The sequence below is a fragment of the Crassostrea angulata genome, unplaced genomic scaffold, assembly GCF_025612915.1.
Source record: "Crassostrea angulata isolate pt1a10 unplaced genomic scaffold, ASM2561291v2 HiC_scaffold_66, whole genome shotgun sequence".
NCBI lineage: Eukaryota > Metazoa > Mollusca > Bivalvia > Ostreida > Ostreidae > Magallana > Magallana angulata.
The window spans coordinates 1-20,336 of NW_026441621.1; the positions used below are offsets into that span (position 1 = coordinate 1).

At 33.1% G+C, this 20,336-nt stretch overlaps 1 protein-coding gene across 7 annotated transcripts; it reads left to right on the top strand.

The window, feature by feature from the left end:
• Nucleotides 1-1,626: 1,626 nt before the first annotated feature.
• LOC128168896 (uncharacterized) lies at nt 1,627-19,975 on the top strand. 7 transcript variants are annotated; one of them, XM_052835049.1, is made up of 9 exons: nt 1,650-1,712; nt 10,498-10,605; nt 13,101-13,166; nt 14,475-14,623; nt 15,223-15,345; nt 16,469-16,532; nt 17,947-18,126; nt 18,899-18,961; nt 19,432-19,975. In XM_052835049.1, the coding sequence occupies exons 1-9, from the start codon at nt 1,679-1,681 to the stop codon at nt 19,827-19,829; spliced, it is 1,185 nt and encodes a 394-aa protein (XP_052691009.1). In that variant the 5' UTR covers nt 1,650-1,678; the 3' UTR covers nt 19,830-19,975. The 7 variants fall into 7 exon arrangements, with proteins under 7 accessions (XP_052691014.1, XP_052691010.1, XP_052691009.1 ...); XM_052835050.1 differs by lacking the exon at nt 10,498-10,605 and having other exon boundaries at nt 1,635-1,712; XM_052835052.1 differs by lacking the exon at nt 15,223-15,345 and having other exon boundaries at nt 1,652-1,712; nt 14,475-14,615; nt 16,473-16,532.
• Nucleotides 19,976-20,336: the final 361 nt, after the last annotated feature.

Consider the following 20,336-nt stretch of genomic DNA (forward strand, 5'->3'; position numbering starts at 1 on the left):
TTAGAACTGTGCCGCTATAGATTTAAATTAAAGATATAACAATTTGAAAAAATATGAAAGGTGGTAACAAGGGCCTCTTTGCAACCATTTGTTGAATAATAGGATGGATTTTGAACATCATGTTGTGACAGTGTCTTAAAATATAGTATCATATTCTTATTAGTTGGCATTAAATTTATTCTAGAACAAGAAAAAATGTTGTCTTTGCTTGGTCTAGTAAGCAATTGACGTTTTATCATCATTAAAAAATCAATTAAAAGCAATACGTGTGGACTTTGACGGAGATCTCTTTACCAACAAGTTTGTTTTTTCAGTATATTTGTATAGATTAAAATAATTTCTTTTGAAAAACGGGTAGCAGTTCAATTAATTAATTGTTTTAAATAATAAACATACAAATATTTTTCAGTGAAAATATAAACTCAATGTACCTCCATAAACAAAGACAAATATATAGTGACAAATCAGTTTTCGGGACCCATTTCTAGAATAGACAAAGCTGCGAGATACATAGGCAAGATTCAACCTTTTTTCAACAAATGATCGTAGAAAAGATACCAATACACTTCTTTCATAAATTTCCAATTGTTTAAATGTTCATTATACGACGGAAGTCTACAGCTGCGCAGTTTTAGTGATAACAAAAGGCATTGTTCTGCTCTTGTATGCGTAATTTGCATACAAAACAGCATGTTAAACCTCATATTTATTGCTTTTGTATTTTTTAACAACAGTTTTTAGTCAGTTTTTTGCAAAAAAGCCAGTTCAAGAGATTTTTATTTTGAAAATGTACAAAATGACGAGCATCTTCTTGAAGTGAGTTTACACCAGGAACACAACATTAGTTTATAATTGGGAAAGGCAAAGGGGCTTTTGCATGTTTTAAAAACTTATATATGAGAGCAGTGCAAACGTTTTTCTCTTTTTCGATATAAAAAGATAATTAATAAATACATTGCCCAGCTGAAGGACAGAAAATTTACCTAATACGCTTGTGTATTTTAATAACTTTTAAATGTTGGGCGGATAAATATCTATGGGATTTCCTCTTATCATCCACGATGATGTAAATTTCCCATCTGATTCTATTAAATTGGGTAAAAAGTAATTTTATGAAAATAAATTATTATTATTATTAAAATTGGGGTAGAATTTCTCTTCTGTGGGTGCTTGAAGAAATATTCTGTAGAACCAGAGTTGGTAGTGTCTCCAGAACTTAGTAAAAATTGCACATCCTTTGATATGTCACTATAGATTTTTGTAATTTGCACAAAAATGACACGTTATAGAATTCTCCTCATTTTCTAAATTAGACAACTCTTTTTTTTTAATAATTGCAAGTTAAGTAAAATTTAAATTTAAATTTAAATATTGAGCAATAAATTTTTTGAAGTTATTTACATAAACAATCTAAAAGTTCTGGATGCACACCTGATAATATTTGTACCTGTACTTTGCTGACTCGGTGTATACTCTATGGTGAAATGGGAAGAGTGACACACTTCGGCTGACTCGTTGTGTAATCACGCAGCATGTTATTGTTCTTTTTCTGCCTTTTTTCTCCGTCAGCAGCTCCACATTTCCGTTACTCGGGCAACAAGGTGTCTCCAACAATTCCCTTTAATCTGGAAGGATTATGCCCCCCCCCCCCCATGAGCAGACATTCGCTGCTCAATATATGGCACAGCAAATACAAAACATGAACAGCGGAGGTAAACAGGAACAGAATATCCCCCCTTTAAACTAACTCTTTTGTGTCTGTGTGAGTTACACCCCCTATTTCTGCTTTACTTTTTGATGTCTTATCTATTCTTGTTACATTTAGAATTGCCTTGCAGCTTTTAGAGTTTGCTTCAAGTGTGATGTGTTTCTATATGTTGCTTTTGACCATGATTTGTTTCAGCAAAATATGTATACTTGTAAAATTTATAGAGTTGAATTACTGAAATTATTTTGACAGTCAACATTTCATATGTAGCAGAAAAATGATGAATATTTATAAAGTATTGCTGATTGTTTTTTGTTATTAGCTATATTTGAACAAGGCCCAGTGATATCAAATAGGAAGTGTAAGTTCCAGGCTAGCTGGAATAGATAGATTAGCATTCATTCTCAAGAAGAAATTAAAGCCAAGATCCTTTCACTCTTCAGAAATCTCCATATTTAAACATAATTTGACATATTGTGTTGAAAGCTGCTTGATGTGAATTGTTGGGCATCGATTAATATTGGTCTATAAGAAAAGCATTTTTTACTGAATTGTTTTTACAAAAAACAAATTCATATTTTTTTAATGACCAATTTTAATTTGAAATATGAATCATTAAAAATGGTTGGGTTTTACAGGAAACAATTGGATCAATCAGTTTTAATAATACCTGTTTATGTGTACATGTATTTCTATAAACCATCAGATACCATTGCTTTTTAATGGAAAATATATCATTGTCAATAAGTAATACGCCATTAACACGTTTTCTTTCATTTGATTGCAGTTTATCTTGCTGTTCTCTCATTTATACTAATGCACTTTGCTGCTCATAATCTAATTATGCCGATGTTTCAACTCCCAAGTCCTACAGATAATTTACCAACTGCTAAAACTTTAACTTGCTGATTACAACTTGCCTTTTTTTTTGCTCATTATATATGTATATAAATAACTGCAGCATTCTCTTTAGGTATGAATTTGCTTTTCTTTTAGAAAACAAATTCCATTCATTATTTAGCATAAAATCCCTTAAAAAAATGAAGTTTATGGGCAGCAGGCTTTTAATTTATGACCTTTTACTATTTTTTGCGAAAACCAGTGTTGATGTTGTTAAGGTCTTCCGTTTCCAACGGAAGACCTTTCTATTATTGTGCTGGTTAAGATTATTAGGGTCTTCCGTTTCCGACGGAAGACCCTCTTGTTATTCTATTGTTTCTTTTCCTTATTAGGGTTTTCCGTTTTCAACGGAAAACCCTTTTGTTATTCTACGGTTTCTTTTTCTTTATTATTATACTTTTTTTTCTTTTTCTGACTTTTTTGGAGCGTTATTTCTCAGAAACTATTCAACCGATTTACACCAAATTTTTAGGAGTTATAAAGCATCAATGTCGCTACTGATTATTAAAATTTCAAATGATTACGTCACTTCCGGTTTCAGATATGGACGATATTGTAAATTTTTAAGGGTCATTTTGTCCACGCATCTCCTCTGAAACTAATCATGATAAAAGCTTGAAATTTGCAGGGATTGTAGATGAATGTCTGTAGATTTCCCTCCATGCTTCCAATTGCGAAAAATGCGCAAGGCCTAGAAGCTCGCCTGAACCTGAAAATTAGCACCATATTTTTTCACAAAATTTTCGCACATTTTCCGTAATATCTTTTGACGTATAAATATTTTGTTAAAACATGTAATGTAAAAGCTGTTTCAATTTGCACGGGCTTTTATTTGATATCAAGAAAAAGGGGCTGGCCCCTCAAATTAGGGGCCAAGAGGGCTCTAAAGTCTATTTGCAATAACTTTTTAGTGAACAATAATTTGTTATCAATTATAGAAGCAAAAATGTTCATTGTACAGCTGTTTATCTATACAGTGCCATACTTAAGTCATATATTACGTAATAAGGGGTTTCAAGGGGCCAGAAGTTCAAAACTTTGATCGTTAATATCTGAAAAAGGAGAAATATTTTGAAAAGCAATGTAGAACAAAAGTTATTCAAAATAATGTTTTGTACAATATGCTACCTTAAATGTTTTTGTTTATGACTCCATTTAGGAGTTAAAGGGTCGGCCCCTAAAACACATTTGTACAGATATCTCAAGAACGGTAAACATTTTGTGAACACTTGTAAAACAAAATATGTTTATATTTACAAGACCTTTCATTTGATGTCAAGAAAAAGGGGCTGGCTCCTCAAATTAGGGGTCAAGAGGGCTCTAATGTCTTCTTACAATAACTCATTACTGAACAATATTTTGTTATTAATTATAGAAGCAAAAATGTTCATTGTACAGCTTTTAATCTATACATTACCATACCTAAGTCATATATTACGTCATTAGGGGTTTCAAGGGGCCAGAACTCAAAACTCTGATCATTAATATCTGAAAAAGGAGAACTATTTTTAAAAGCAATGTAGAACAAGAGTTCTTCAAAATAATGTTCTTAACAATATGATACCAAAAATTTTGTTGTAAGTGGCCCCGGTAAGGGGTTAAAGGGTCGGCCCCTAAAATGCATTTGTACAGATATCTCGAGAACGGTTTACAATTCATGAACACTTGTAGAACAAAATATGTTTATATTAGCGAGACCTTTTATTTGATATCAAGAAAAAGGGGCTGACCCCTCAAATTAGGGGCCAGAAGGGCTACTAAGTCTTTTCATAATAACTCTTTTCTGACCAATAATTTGATAATAATCATCAAGCAGCAAAGAAGCTTTTATTAAGCTTAATTTAAAACCGAAACCCGTTTTAAAATCGGACGATGCATTACAGAGATATCAGGGTTAAAAAATTATTTTTTTCCGGAAATTTTGATTCCGCGTCCTTGGTTTAAAAAATAGCGTTATGTTTAAAGTAAAATTAACTCGTACCAAAAATAATTGTTAAGTCGTACTTCAACACATTCGGATTTTTTTTGTTAAGTCGTTCTTGAAATCGGAAAGGTGATTGTTAAGTCGTACTAAAAATCATTCGTATTTTGTTAAGTCGTACCAGGAATAATTCGATTTTTTTTCATCTTTTATATTTAAGTTACTCTTGTTATTGGTTTAAGAGCTCTGCTTCTTACAGGAACTTCCAGCTTTACTTCCGACATTAACGGAAGACCCTACTCGTTGCTTTGCAACGAGCTTTGCTCTAGTTATTATTTTATTTTTTATTTTTTTTCTGACTTTTTTCGAACTCTATTTCTCGTGAACTACTTGACTGATTTGCATGAAATTTACAGGACGTATTGAGCATCAAACGAATTTGATATTATAAAATTTCTGGCCGATGACGTCACTTCCGGTTTGAGATTTTGAGGATTTAGTGATTTTTTAAGGACCATTTTGTCCACGTAACTTCTCAAAAACTAATTGCGATAGAAATATGAAACTTTCAGGGATAGTAGATGAATGTTTGTAGATGATCCTATTTATTTTATATTTTGAAAAATGCGCAAGGCGGCGAAGCTCGCGCGAGCTCGAAAATTGGCACCAATTTTTTTCACGAAATTTTCGCACATTTTCGGCCCTAGCTTTTAATGTGTAAATATTTTGTTAAGACATGTAACGCAAAAGTTGTTCAGATTAACTAGATCTTTTGTTTGATTTCAGAAAAAGGGGCTGGCCCCTCAAATTAGGGGCCAAAAGGGCTCTAAAGTATTTTTGCAATAACTCTTTACTGAGAAATAATTTGTTATCGATTATAGAACCAAAAATGTTCATAGTACATCTGTTTATCTATACGGTACCATGTCTAAGTCATATGTTACGTAATTAGGGGCTTTAAGGGGCCAAAAGTCCGAAATTTTGATCTTAAATGTCTAGAAAAGGAGAAATATTTTGATAAGCATTATAGAACAAAAAATGCTTAAAATAATGTTCTTAACAATATGCTCCCTAAAAAATTTTTTTGGTGGTCCTAGTGAGGATTTTAAGGGTCGGCCCCTAAAAAACATTTGTTCAGATATCTTTAGAACGGTCAACAATTTCTGAACACTTGTTGAACAAAATGCGTTTATATTTACAAGACCTTTTATTTGATATCAAGAAAAAGGGGCTGGCCCCTCAAATAAGGGGCCAAGAGGGCTATAAATTCTTTTTATGATAACTCTTTACTGAAAAATAATTTGTTATCAATTATAGAACCAAAAATGTTCATTGTACATCTGTTTATCTATACGGTACCATACATATGTCATATGATACGTAATTAGGGATTTCAAGGGGCCATATGTCCAAAACTTTGATCATTAATATCTAGAAAAGAAAAAATATTTTGATATGCATTATAGAACAAAAAATGCTTAAAATAATGTTCTTAACGATATGGTATCTAAAACATTTATGTTGGTGGCCCTGGTAAGGAGTTTAAGGGTCGGCCCCTACAACACAATTGTTCGGATATCTCTAGAACGGTCAACAATTCGTGAATACATGTAGAACAAAATATGTTTATATTTAAAAGACCTTTCATTTGATATCACGAAAAAAGGAGTGACCCCTCAAATAAGGGGCCAAAGGGGCTACGAAGACTTTTCATAATAACTTATTTTTTGCGATAATTTGTTATTAATCATAATAACAGAAAATAAGAGCTTATTATTCATAATTCAAAACTGAAATCCGTTCTATAATCGGACGATGCAATACAGATAAAAGGGGTTTAAAAATTGATTTTTCCGGACATTTTGATTCCACATTCTTGGTTAAGAAAATAGTTTTATGTTCAGAGTTAAATTAACTGGTACCTAAAATTATTCGATAATTGTTGAATCGTACTTTTACACATTCGGATTTGTATTTGCTAAGTCGTTCTTGAAATCGATAAGCTTTGTTAATTCGTACTTGGAATCATTCGGATTTTGTTAATTCGTACCAAGAATAATTCGATTTGTTTCGTCTTAGTTTCTTATGTTGGTTTAAGAGCCCTGCTTTTTACAGGAACTTCTAGCTTTACTTTCGACATTACCGGAAGACCCACTCGTTGCTTTGCAACGAGCTTTGCTCTAGTTCTTATTTTTTTTTTTTTTTTTTTCTTCCTAGACGCGAAATTTGAGGCTTCATATCGTGCTCATTTCTGAACGGTTTTTGCTCAAATTTTCAGGGCTAATGGACTTTACAAAACACTATCTTCATCAATTCATAAAAGTTAGAATTCCCTTTCCGGTAACGAGTTATTCCCCTTTTAAATTTTTTTAGGGCCTTTGGTTTCCAGACAAAGGCTCCGAGACTATGATAGCAGGGAATGGGAATCCAACGAATTTGAATAGCAGAGACATTGTAGTGGTGCACATTAGTTTTTGTTTTTAGATTACGTTTTTTATTTAGGAAAAGGTAGGGGGTCAAAAAACAGGATTCCAAAAAGTGCAAAAATTTAGACATATTTTCCTTTATATCTTTTTAACGAAAAATATTTTGTAAAGACATGTAGAATAAAAATTGTGCAGAATATCAAGGGCTTTCATTTAACACCAATAAAAAAGGGCTGGCCCCTTTTATTAAGGGCCAATAGCCTCTAAAAGTTTTTGCTTAATAACTCAAAAACGGTTAGGATTTTGATATGGCTGTCGCTGGAAAAGTTGCTTGTTGGGATCTCATAAAGGTCGTAACAATGTTATTTTGTAAGTGATTTGTGTAGTATGAGTGTAAAAAGCTTTACATGTTGACATTTACCTGTTTTCATTTGACAAGTTAACGAAAGTCTTTGTGCGTACAACTGGCATAAAGTTGCCGCAGAAAGTATGCTGGTTTATACAGGAGGCATTAATTCATAAGAATATTTGTTGTTGTTGGAGTATAAGCTTTTCCTTTCGGAGTTAAAGTCATTGTTGTTAAGTTCTTACAGTGCACAATCATTAAAAACGGCAATTGGAAAACAAAACATTCTTTTTCTTTTCTAGTAAACCACAAAATTTGGAATTAAAAAACTCTGTGCATTACATTTTAGTTATTAACTCCATACATTTAAAATCTACCTTGAATCAGAGCTGCATGTGTGTGTGTACCATTACGTAAGCTCTCCCTTGCCTGCGGCCGAGAAAATCGGTTACCATGCTCGCGGCTGGACTACCTAGTGGTCAGCGGTTATCTAATACACGAGAGTTGCGTCTCTCATATATGAGTTTATTTAGCCGCGAACTCAAGAATTGTTTTAGTTTTGATTACACAAAATCTTTTGTGGATTAAACGAGTGGATGTCAAGTAAGAAATAGTTCATTTAATTAATAAAAGCAATGTCATTCTCTAAAGCAATAATAGACATAGATCAATTGTGGGGTTTAAGTTTAAAATATATAACTTCTATTTGATAGAGTAGGGTCATTATACTGCAAACTTTTCAAATCTTCCTTGGTTCTGAGCTGTGCGTTTCTGTGCGTTGTACCTTTACGTAATCTATTCTTCGTCCACGGCCGAGGAGATCAGCCCCGGCTGCATTACCTAGCGGTAAGTGGTTGATTCGCACACCGCGACTTACACTTACATGCATATGAACGTGTTTGAGTTAATATAGCCGTATATACAAGAACTGTTTTAATTTTATGTTATAAAAGTTTGTCCTACTTGTATATATATTTAATTAAATATTTGACTGTAAATGAATATTAATGAACGATATTACTCCAAATCGGAAAAATCGTTAGACATAAACTAATGGTTCGTTTGTTCAGGTAATTAAAGTACTTTAAAAACTGTACAATTAATGTTTTAAATCAACACCCCCCCCCCCTTCAAATATTAAACCTTTAAATGATGATCATCCGTCGCACATGGCTGAGGAGATCCGGCGCGAGTGGATAAGTGATCCGCCGTCGGTTCGTATTCTTCTACATGTACCTTATGACGCGTTTATGTTTCATATTTTGCACGGACACAACTATATTTTATTATGTTTTCAACTATTATATTGGTTTAAGACGAAAATATAAATTGATTTTACTTGTACAGTTGATTAAGCATTGATTTATACGATAGCGTACAAGGTAGTTTAAACATGAAATCAATTTATAATCAAAGTTCCATGTTTGCGGTAGGGGCTAGCACGAGGAATAGCTAAAGGAATGCCCTGAATTGAGGCATTCGATTATTATTTTAAGAAATATTCACATGAGTTTAAACAACTTTAGATTAGATTCTATCGGTCACATATTAATCACTTCTGTAGTTTCATTGTGGAAGCGAACTCATTGCTGCCCCCCCCCCCCCCCCCCTTTCCTCCCGCCCCGCTGACAGGTGCTCGCGCTGGATTTTTTTTTTAATTGGAGAAAAGATAACAAGATCAGTCGAAAATCATTTTTGGTGGATTCTTCATATGTGTAACATTTTGTTTCACTTTCCCACCCCTTTGTTTATTCGGCCAGTCTGTGTTAATTCAATTGCCGCATGCGACCGAGAATCTTGTGTCGCTTCAGCGCACACAGCTCAGAACATTTATAGCCCCAGGTCATCAATTGTTATGTAATTGAGTAACAGTTGGAAGGGTGATTTTACTACATAAAATAATAAAATCATAATATAATCTATTTGAATTGAGTACCATGCGTATAGATTCCCATAATAATAATTTTTTTTAATTTCCTCTCTATGTTTACATTTAATTTTGTTCAAATAATTAATAAATGTTCTATCATTTAAATTGTGTGCTTCATCAAATACTGATTCCGATTACCTTGAAGTCATTAATTTTCCATTGGCTTTTGACAAAAGAGAGACGCCTGACCATCCAATGAAAACAAATACACAGAGTTTGATTGACAGGTTCAGCCAGGTGCAGGTCTCACCCGATGTCCGAGGTTATGTGTGATGTTTGTACAAAGCCGAATGGTCTCAGTAAGAGTTATCAGTAGGAGTTATCGATGTAAATAAATAATAAAAATACATGCCTATCAAAACATGATCGTGCAAGTTAAAGTTGATTTAGGTTTGTTCCAATAGAAATCATGTTTCACTAACTGTATTTAATATTTTTTATGTATAGCGAATTTTAATATTGTTTCAGTACTGAAACATCGCATGAAAACGTTAGATATACATGTACTCTGTAACTAGTCGTCTTTTAATACATATACCTTTCTTTTGTTTGTTAAAAATTCGTTCAATTTTGTTAAAGTAATGTAAAACACGGGCGCCATTTTGAAACAATTAACTTGTCAGAGAGTTCCGAATGAAATCTGATGAACATTTCACACGGTTCTCGCACGCTTTGCCCGAAACGCTAAACGGTTTACATGAAACTCTAAAAGGTTTACACGAAACGTTTCTCGCACGTAGGCCGCACGCTTTTTTGGTGTAGTAGTACGTTTTAGGGTCTGTAAATTTTGTCAGCACGCAATTCTAAACTTGCACATAGTCTTCAAAAAATTTAGAAATATTTTAATATAGAAGTTATCTTTGAGAAAAGTTTACGTGTTTTGTAGGCGGGTTTAGTTAAAAAAAGAAATACACTTCCTGACATGAATCACGAGTACATACTGTTTATAACAATGCTTGCTACCCTTTGAAAATTTAACTCGCCATTAAACATCTCATTTTTTAAAGAATGTTTGAAACGATTACATAAACTCTGCTCGACAAATAGTTTTCCTAAAATATTTTCTTCCTTTCTTTTTTCAAAACACGTTTTATATACAGGCTTTCAATCACAACACGTTTTTATAACAAAAGCAGAACTGAAAGTATAGTCATTATAATCGTTTGACACCATATAACATATATTTTCAACTCGCAGCAACAACGGAAGACCTACTCGGGGCTTTGCCACGAGCTCTGCTCTAGTTTTGTCAATTTTTGATGATAGATCCAGATTGGTTACTTCATGGGATAAGAGGACGACCCAAAATTCTCAAACCATTTCGTCCAAAAAATCAGGATGAGATTATTGCAAAACTGTTAGGGATGCCTGCAGGTAGCTTGTTCCCATTTCATCTCACAGGTGACAGAGACCAACAAATCTGTAATCAGTTCTCTTTCACTGAAGTAAAAAAACAAAAACAAAAACAAATAACACGCAAACAAACTTGACAATTTTGATTTTATAGAATTTGTCAATGATGGACATTTCTGCTCATTTTATTTTTCCCCCAAATGATGAATGTTTTAAAATGATACATATTTCATTGGAAAGAGAGCATGATTTGCACTTGTGAGGAATGTAAGAAATGCATGGGCTTCTAGTCATACCAAGACCGTAATCATATCAAAACAGCTTATCCATTCAACCAAATTCGGCCCACCCATCCTCTTTCACCGAGCTTTTGCGTGTTGTGTTGTCGTTTTGTGCACTGTTTGTGTTACATGTGATGGTATTGTTGTTGTTTTATTTGTAGCAAAATATTGTAATTTGTACAAATTGAATGATTTTAGATTTGGTGTGTTATAAGTAGAAAAGTAGATTTAACACAAGAATTAGTGTTCAGATCACTGGTGAATTGAGAGCTGCAGCATCAATTGTGACTATGCAATCTTTTAGTTGTTGCTTCTGAGGTGTCCCTTACTCATACCCCCGATCTGAGAGTGACGGACAGTGTTGTGACTTCCATGGCATATTCAGGGCCATTTGATGCCCTTGTGACCCCCCAACTCCTGCTTAAGGGGGGCCAGCAGGCTGGAGGTAGTATCACTGGTTGTGGTGGGGATTAAACTAGCATCACCTGCAACAGGCACACACCCAAATATACAAATATACAGGTCTCAAACTGGAAACAATTCATATACATCACCATGCAATAAAATTGTAACAGCATTTAACTTTAAAATTGAAATTTAATGCACCAAAAAGAGACATGATTTACTTGTACATGTATTGTTTTATATATAGCAAGTCTAAATTTGTATGCAAATTTAACAATAATTTCACAAATTTTTATACATTTGATTTATTTATCACTTTTTTTAACAGTTATCTGTTTGAGATTTGTACTTATTGTTAAAGATCAAACCTTGGAAATTATTTCATAATTGCAAGATTTTATCATCTCATTAATTAAGAAATGATTATTGGTCCCATAGTAGTCTACAAAAAGATTGCAGCGCCATATATGTATGTGATATTGTGTCTGTTGCCAGAATATTAGATATGCACAACTCCAGTAACAGGAAAAACTTGTAAGGCAAAATCATATTGTCTGCTGGTGCTTTACTTGGGGGCTTTTTATGCTATTGCATACAATTTGTTAAAAAATTAATTAATAGACACCACTCCAAATGAAAATATCCTGTAAATCTGAAATTTCTTATTATTTCAATTTAATTGAATATTGGCTGAAATCTTTGCATGAAGACACCATATATAAGAGACCAGCAGATGCAATGAATTCTGTTTCAGAATTAAATCCACCATGGCATAGTAAAAAAATGAAGACACTGTATCATGAGCACTCACTTTAATGTAACTGTGGTATATCACAATACTGTATACAGGGAAATATTCGCCCCCGTTTTATTTTCGTCCCTTTCGCCCTAGTTGTCAGCAAGCGGATTTAAGACTGGGCGAACATCAATGTATTCAATTATTTCTTTTTAAACACAACTGTGTCTTGACAAATTCAAAATGGGGTGAAACCGTTTGCAAGTGTAAAAGAGCGAAAATTACACGGGGCGAAAATAACCATGTATACAGTAATAAGGTTTAATATTTCAGAAACGATTTAAAATTCCTTTTATCTAAATTTTCATTGTAATATATGGTATATTAGATAATAAAAATGCAAAGATTACAGAACCTAAACAGTTAATTATCTAAATGGTTATGTATGTATAGATATTAACATCTGTATTGTATGAATGTTAGCAGTGTGTCCACCTATTTGACCATTACCTGTCCCAGGTGAGAGAAGGTTGGGGGTTGATATGGAATAGTTAGGCTGTTGATGTTGTTGTACTTGAATATGTAGATTGGAGTAAAAGCATCAGTAGAAGGTTCTTGGTGATACTACTGGTGAAATTGGTTTTCTGTTGGAATTTCCTTCTGGTTTGCAACAATATGAGGCCAGATTTCCCTCGTAGAGTCTTTGTAGATAATTAGAAAGCAGTCCTACAGTGGGTTTTCATAAAATATTCACAAGTGTCTAAGTAGACTGAAAAAATACAATTGATGCATGTTTATGATATCACTTCATGGGAATTCTTTATCTTGTCTCCATCTGCATTTCCATTGCAAAACCTATTTTTTAAGTTTTAAGATGGTAGCACTCACATTTTGTTTTTCAAGTTCTCAATTATTCTGTATTCATGAATTTGGTTTTGTAGTTTTTATTTGAAATAAAAAAAAAATCATTTACTGTAAATTAGAATTTTTACCAATTCATTTCCTGAACGTTACCCTGTTTTGCAAATGTTATGTGTGCTTTTTTGTTTTTTGTTTTGGTTGATATATTCAGGAGAAGACTTGCTTGTTTATAGTTGTAGGAAATACCTTTGTTAAAGTTTGGAAAGACAGGATACATAAATCTAGGAGAAGCAATTTCCGTAAGACCCTCTGTACATGTAGTTCATTATTAGACTAGCTTATAGTTCTTTCAATTTTCACCATGTGTTCATGTGTAGTTTTGTGTAGAGAACTATTGTGCATATGAAAACAAAAGTAAGCACATGTACAAATACTATTTTTGTATATTTATTTATGCATGTTTGCATGCATGTAGTCAATATATAAAAAATTCTCTCAAGTACTGTGGACTCGTAACTTGTTTAGAGATTTTGTGAATAAAAAGAAAATTAGTAACAGGTTTTTATATTAAAAAAATCAATTTTGTGAGTAAAAATATGGCTTTAAAATAAAATTTCAAATTTATCCTCTGTAATCCCAGGATTCCACAGCAATGATATCAATATTTTCAAAATAAATTTTACTGTGAAAAATTATGAAAGAACATATTGGTGCTGTTTGTACATATGGTTACTTCTGCTTTAAATACTGGTATCAATTTTGGGACTAAATTTCTCCAAACCAGGAACTTTTGGATTCACCAAATATTACTTTATATAAAGGACCACTATCATTAAAACTGGCTTTCAAAATGCTTTGAAAATTTCTTCCTCATTATGTTAGGTACATTACAGAACATATCTGTCTTGGGCATGCTAATTTATAGATTCGCTGGCATATTGTAATCTTGATGTACCGTAATGTATAATTTATACTGTTCCAATCTTTTTTGATGAGCTCTTCATTATTATAGCACTTGTATTCTATTGCAATCAAAACATTTTTTGTTTACCAAACTAGTTTTTGATAAAAATCTGTCAAAGAATTAAATCCATGTCATCTTTGCTTCTGAAAACCTGAACCTTTTTTTGCTGACATTTGTTTGCTAGATCTTGTTTCGTTCATATGTGTACATGTATTTTGAACTTTTTTTTTCTTGTAGGAATTCAAATCTTGTGACTCAAGACTTGTTGAAGTTTAAAGTTATACATGCTTACTAATCAGTATTTGAACCAGTTTGCAGAAGATCAATCTGCTGTATTATTTTAACAAGATGAATCTGTGTTAAATTATTTAAATGTATAATCATATCATTGAAAAATAATGTTAAAGATGTTTGAATTTTGAAACCTTTGAAATTATAATGAATGTGTTACACATGTTTTTTAATATTATAGCAATTTGAATGCTTTTGTGCTAAAAACACCACCAAGGGGGGAAAATCATAAACATAGAAAAAGCGAAATTTAATATGACATATATTTTCAAATTGTCAGAAAAATCAGTTGCAATGTGAAAACAATTCAAATATAGGTCAGTGGACTAGATATGTGCTTTCCTTTTGACAGCGGATCCGACCATCGACGAGATCGTGCGGTCCCAGATCAGCCACCAGGCCAGCATCCCCATGTCTAGACAGCCCACCCAGAGGCACATCCTGGAGGTGTCCGCAGCACAACAGAGGCAGCAGGATGTGCTCACCCAGGCACGTAGACATGTAAGAGCACCGTGCACTGCACCTCACCTTACTGTTGTATTAGATCTTACATATAGAGATTTGATGACGCAGTCAAAAAGTAATAAGTAATAAAAAATAGTTTTTTAATTCTGATCGCCCGGCTTTTGTCTCATGGAAATTTTAAAGTTGATATCATTATTGGATCCAAATGAATAAGCTATCAACGAGCACATTTTGTATGATAGAAATTTTGATATTAAATTCCATAAATTCCTCTGGACTTTTCTTTTAACAATCAGAGTTCTATGTGAACAGTTTTTAGATTCACCTGATTTTATTCACAGTGTCTTCACTTATTTGTATGTAGTTTGAAGTTTGTCTTGTTTTCTTTTATATCTTTAGCTCACACTTGTGATGCAATAATATCATACATGTATAGATGATAGATTATATCATTGTCTCAAATAACGGTGGAGGGTGTTTGTTATTAATAGTGGACACATATATATATACACACATTATACAAACCTGTGTCGTATCAATAAGACCCTGTAATATGGCTGCTCCGTGGCCGAGTAAGCTTTCCTCGTGGCTTGTGGTGATGTTGTTGGATGATGTCCATTGGTTCCTTGTTGTAGCAGCCTGCCTACCCAGTAACAGGCAGATTGTGTTACCGCCACAAACTGGCCATCCGGCGAGACCAGATCAACCCCAATCTTGTTCTCATCCAGGACTCCCTGACCCACACTTTTATCCTGCAGGTATAGGATGCATGTCGGCGACCCTAACCGTGTGCTGTACGACTGGCTCTCGATCCATGTGCTTACCCACTAGATTTATAGACTACCAACTTAAAACCATCGCTAATTCTAGCTGCTTGTTATTATAATGTTGACATTTAATTGGTGTATATTAAACCATCGTCCTTCACATCCCTTAAATGCTAGGAACTCTCTTCAACAAGATTATCCTTTAATTTATAAAATTTTATGGACAATTAATTCTGCTTAATTTGAATCTATCAATAGAGAAAATAAACATGTGTACAATTATACACCTGTATTTCTAGATATAATAGAAATATGTAATCTTTTAAGTACATGTATTAGATAGGTTGTTCCCAGAATAGCATAGATCCTTGAAGCACCCCTGTATTATAGGTGCTTCAGAATTTTGTTTATGGTAAACAATTATTATAATACATAAGATTTAAGATGTATTCTGACATATTTTAATTCAGACTTTAAAGCCATAATAGATATGCATAAAACCTCCATTTACTGCTTTTATTTCAGAGTATTAAAATCTTACAGACTATAGTCTTTCCCTGGTTCCCAAGGATGCCATTTTTTGGACATTTTTTCAGAAAATGAATACTTACATTTGGAATGAAGTCCAAGATTATGCCTCTGATACATATTCAATTTTTACTATGATTATTGGCAATGTTTAAACTAGCTAGATCAGATATTTTTTTTACAATAATGGATAATTGATGAAAGCAGAACTGTTTGGAAATCTCAACATTTCTTTCCATGATGGCTTTTGTCTGGAAAGTAACAATTTTAAGTTAGAAACATATTTTAGACCAGAGAGTCTTGGACTTTTTCCCTCCATTATTAAAGTACAGTAATCAAAACAAATTATTAATCCAAGGTCCTTGAGAACCAAGGACACAACACTCTAGGCTTGCATGACAATTGGTTTCAGAAATAACAAATTAGATGACACATTGTTGCATTGCATGCTGCTCACACCCTCACACAATTTGCACGACAGAAAAATAAATTTGATTTTTTTGTTTTGTTCTGTTCTGTGGTTTATATCCTCAATTTAAGGCTGATTATATAAATATGAATATTAATGATGCTGTTGTTCTTACAGGGAGACAAATCAGGTAATTCCATTCGTCAGCACCCTAACCCTTTTGATGAACAATATACTCATGGTAAGCTCCCTTACTAACCTCTCTATCCTGTAACCATGGCAATGACCCCTTACTCACCAAACCAATGGGAACTCCTTGTTAAGGTCATATACTATTGCATGAATGTTGTATCTGTACGTCACATTACTGTACCGGGTAGCATGGGTGTCAAAAGTTAGCATGTGATTTGGATTTGTTATAATCAAAATAATACCTAAATACAAGATAGTAAAACTAAATGGTGATGAAGATTGAAATATGTGAAGTCCTGTCTGTTTTTATAATACATGTAGTATCTCTTTACATTTAGGAATTACATGTATTATGACTTTGTGATGCTGGAGGGTAGTTTATATACTTTGTTGTGAATTTGATTTACTGTGGAATCATTAAATTTCGTGGGGGCCAATTTTCGTGGATTGCTTAAATTTTATTGGTTCGTGGGGACGTAATTTCGTGTATTCTCTAAAACCTACAAAGGAAATATGACTATATTACCCTAATTTATAAATTCGTGGAGGATGTTAGTTCGTGGATGAGAGGTACCCACGAATTCCACGAAAATTGAGCCACCACGAAATCTAATGATTCCACAGTAACTGTGCCTTTATTTCTGCTGTAAATCTTAGTAAAAACTATATAAGGAACTTCCAGGTATTTGAACAACAATTGTCCCCTCTGATGGCTGGGTCTAAAGGATGATGTTTTAGTTCCTTCCCATTTTACCTATACTGTAAAGTTCACCTAGTTACCCTGGGCATCTCCTTTTAAATTAGTCTATCAATCCTTTTTCCACTTCTTTAGAATTTCAGACAAATTTTTTTAAATGCTATAGGATCCTCTAGAAATTTTGTAGATGCATGAACATGTCAAAACCTCATATAGATATTTAAATTAATACATGTATTACACTGTAATATAAGAATTGAATTGGCCTTTTCATTTACTAATAATTTCAGAGAATATAAATTCATTTGCATGATTTGCTGTCAATTTTGCTTTAAAAGCATGCTGAAAGGCTTCATGTATTCAATCAAGATCATTAATATGGAAATGTTTATGCATTATTTAGAATTAAGCAGTGTTATATTACATTATTATAACATATATACGATTTATTGCACAAAATGCTTCCAAAAATATACTTGCACCATATTACTTGTATCAAAATTTTATTAAGTAATAAATTTCATTGATTGCATGCATTTTGGTCATTAAATGTAATTACTGTTTCCCCTTTTCAGTATGATGAATAATTAATAGATCAAGTTGATAATTCAGTGAAAAGTTTAAGTTATGTGTTATTTCAGTTAGTTTGGAGAAAACATATCTGTTATTATGTATCTTAATGTTGTGCTAACTTTTATAAAAGAAAATTGAAATTACAAAAAATTTGTTATGAATGAGAAACATGCTTAATAAATGTACATTTCAGCCAAAAACAGCCGACCTCGTGCTCATGTGCCTGAAACTTCATTTAACAATTATGAACCTCTTGATAATCACAAAAAACCACCACCCCCACCTGAGGAGCACTTGCCCCCCTCACAAGGGGATGCCACTGAGGAAACCACTGCCAAGGAGGAGCCAGTGATGGAGGAAGAGGAGGAGATTGGTCAGTGGCATTCTCTGTATCTGACATCTGGCTGTTGGGACATACTGTGGAATCATCATTGTTTGTGGGGGACCAATGTTCCTTTCTTTCGTGGATAACCTTTCATCCCCACAAACAAAGGCATTTGCTTGATATGTATCAATATTATCCTAAGCCTGCTACCAATGAAATTTACTTTCCCATGAACCAGGAAAATTTTGGCTACCCACAAACATTGACCCCCAATAAATAAAAATGATTCCACAGTACATGTATTGATACAATCATTTTAGCATTAGAATACAACTTCGATTTTGATCCATGGGAGGTCTCAATTAAATTCTCTTAAATAAGCATTTCATTTCTTTAGAAAGAATTGAACATTCTTTACTTTGGAATAGTCATTGTAATTAACCCCTATGTTTCAACCGAATTTAAGGCTTATGGTTGCATGTTTATCATCATATCCTAGTTGGTTCCAATGCTAAATTTTGATCTTTTGTTTCTGAGTTTGATACAACTTACTGTTTTACAAGTACATTTTATGGCCAAGTATAAATTTTGAAAATTAAAAAAACAGGCATTATATTTATTAAATCATACATCTACTCATCTTTAGAGTAAGATTGAGATTCAATCTGACCAAAGGCAACATTTTTAATGATCCCTACAATTCCTAAATCCTTCTTCTTGGGTACTGGTAATTTATCTCTGATATCTCTATTCATAATCTATCATAGTACTTTAAGCTGATTCTTACTCCAACTTAAAAAATCTCTTCTTTACTATATAGATCATAGAAAACATGGCCACAAGGGAAAACACAAGGAGAAAGGGGGAAGAAAGAGCAGAATGGGTAAAGCCTAGCTCTGTTTTATCGTGCTTGCATTTTGTGTGTTGTTTAGTGTAAAAAGTACAAACAGGTGTGTGTTTTTATATATTATCTCTTTTTTTTAATACGAAAATAGCATGTAAATTTTGAATGTTTTATCATTTCTTTTTAAAAAAAAAATTGAACAATATCTACCAATATGCAATGAGCATTAGAACTCAAATTCAAAGTTTAAAACTGTGAGATGATTTGGATGTAATGATAGATGAATACCAGTTTTCCTTACAGTCAAGAATACATTGAATTTCTTGGTGGTGGTACTTAATTTTTTATATTAATCAATGTATTCTTGGTTTGTGTGTTTTCTTTGATGAAACTTGTAGAGTTTACAGTAACATGTAGAAGCAGCTTCTTATCTGACATCATTTTATTTCAATCTGGAAATACAAAGAAAATGCTTCTTTGTTAGGACTTACTGATTTCTTATTCAACAGTTGAAGAAACCAATGTTTTGTACCAGTTTTCACAAGAAAAGAGAGTTCCCTCATATGTACCAACTTGTGTGCAGGAATCCATTAATCCCATAGAGTTAGCACTGGAGAAAAAATTCTCCGTCGTGATTCCGCAAGAAAATAATGTTCCATTTCTGACAACGAGGGAGATTAAAAATCCAGGCAGGGAAATTAAAAATCTGGGCAGGCTAATTTTGCGTAGAGGGTCAATTCAAGATCGCAGTACTTTCCAGCGTAATTGTTTTCCTCAGTTTAAGTCTGATCTGAGGAAATCTTTTGAAGTCTTCTCTTCTTTCACTGGTATTGAAGCCTTCCTGAATTGGGTACCTGCGTTTCGAGCTGACATTTCACTTTCACTTCTAACTGTTGATGCTTTCTAACTTCTTGGTTTTGTTTTATTTCAGTTTAATTTCACACTACTTTTTTTTTATATCTATTATTTTTTTGAGATTTACAGCAGTTTCAGGGTAAACAACTTTAAAAAATATAATTTTATATGAATACTAAAACACAAAAAATCTTGTCAATCCACTCGAGTTATTTATTATTAAGGTCTTCCGTTTCCAACGGAAGACCTTATTGTTTTCGTACTGTTTCTTCTTATTATTTTTTTCCACAAATTTTGTGCACGCGATTTCTCAGAAACTATTCAGCCGATTTTGACCATTTTTTCACAGATGATTGCCAGAGGTCATAATTCTAGACGTTTTTTGAAATTTTGAAATCGTCACTTCCGGTACCGAGTTACGGCGGATTTTCTATCTTTTTTACGACCTATTTTGTGCAGAGCTGATCTCAGAAACTATTAAAGATATGAATACGAAATTTTCAGGATAGGTAGTCTATAGTTTGAAGTTGTGCACTATTATATTGTTTTACGCCAGTGG

Bases quoted from the DNA above. Each gene is read 5' to 3' on its own strand.
- LOC128168896 (XM_052835049.1), top strand. From the start codon at position 1,679: ATGGCACAGCAAATACAAAACATGAACAGCGGAG. The intron at 14,624-15,222 runs GTAAGAGCACCG...TCCTTGTTGTAG, and splicing joins TCACCCAGGCACGTAGACAT to CAGCCTGCCTACCCAGTAAC. The intron at 18,127-18,898 runs GTCAGTGGCATT...TTTACTATATAG, and splicing joins GGAGGAAGAGGAGGAGATTG to ATCATAGAAAACATGGCCAC.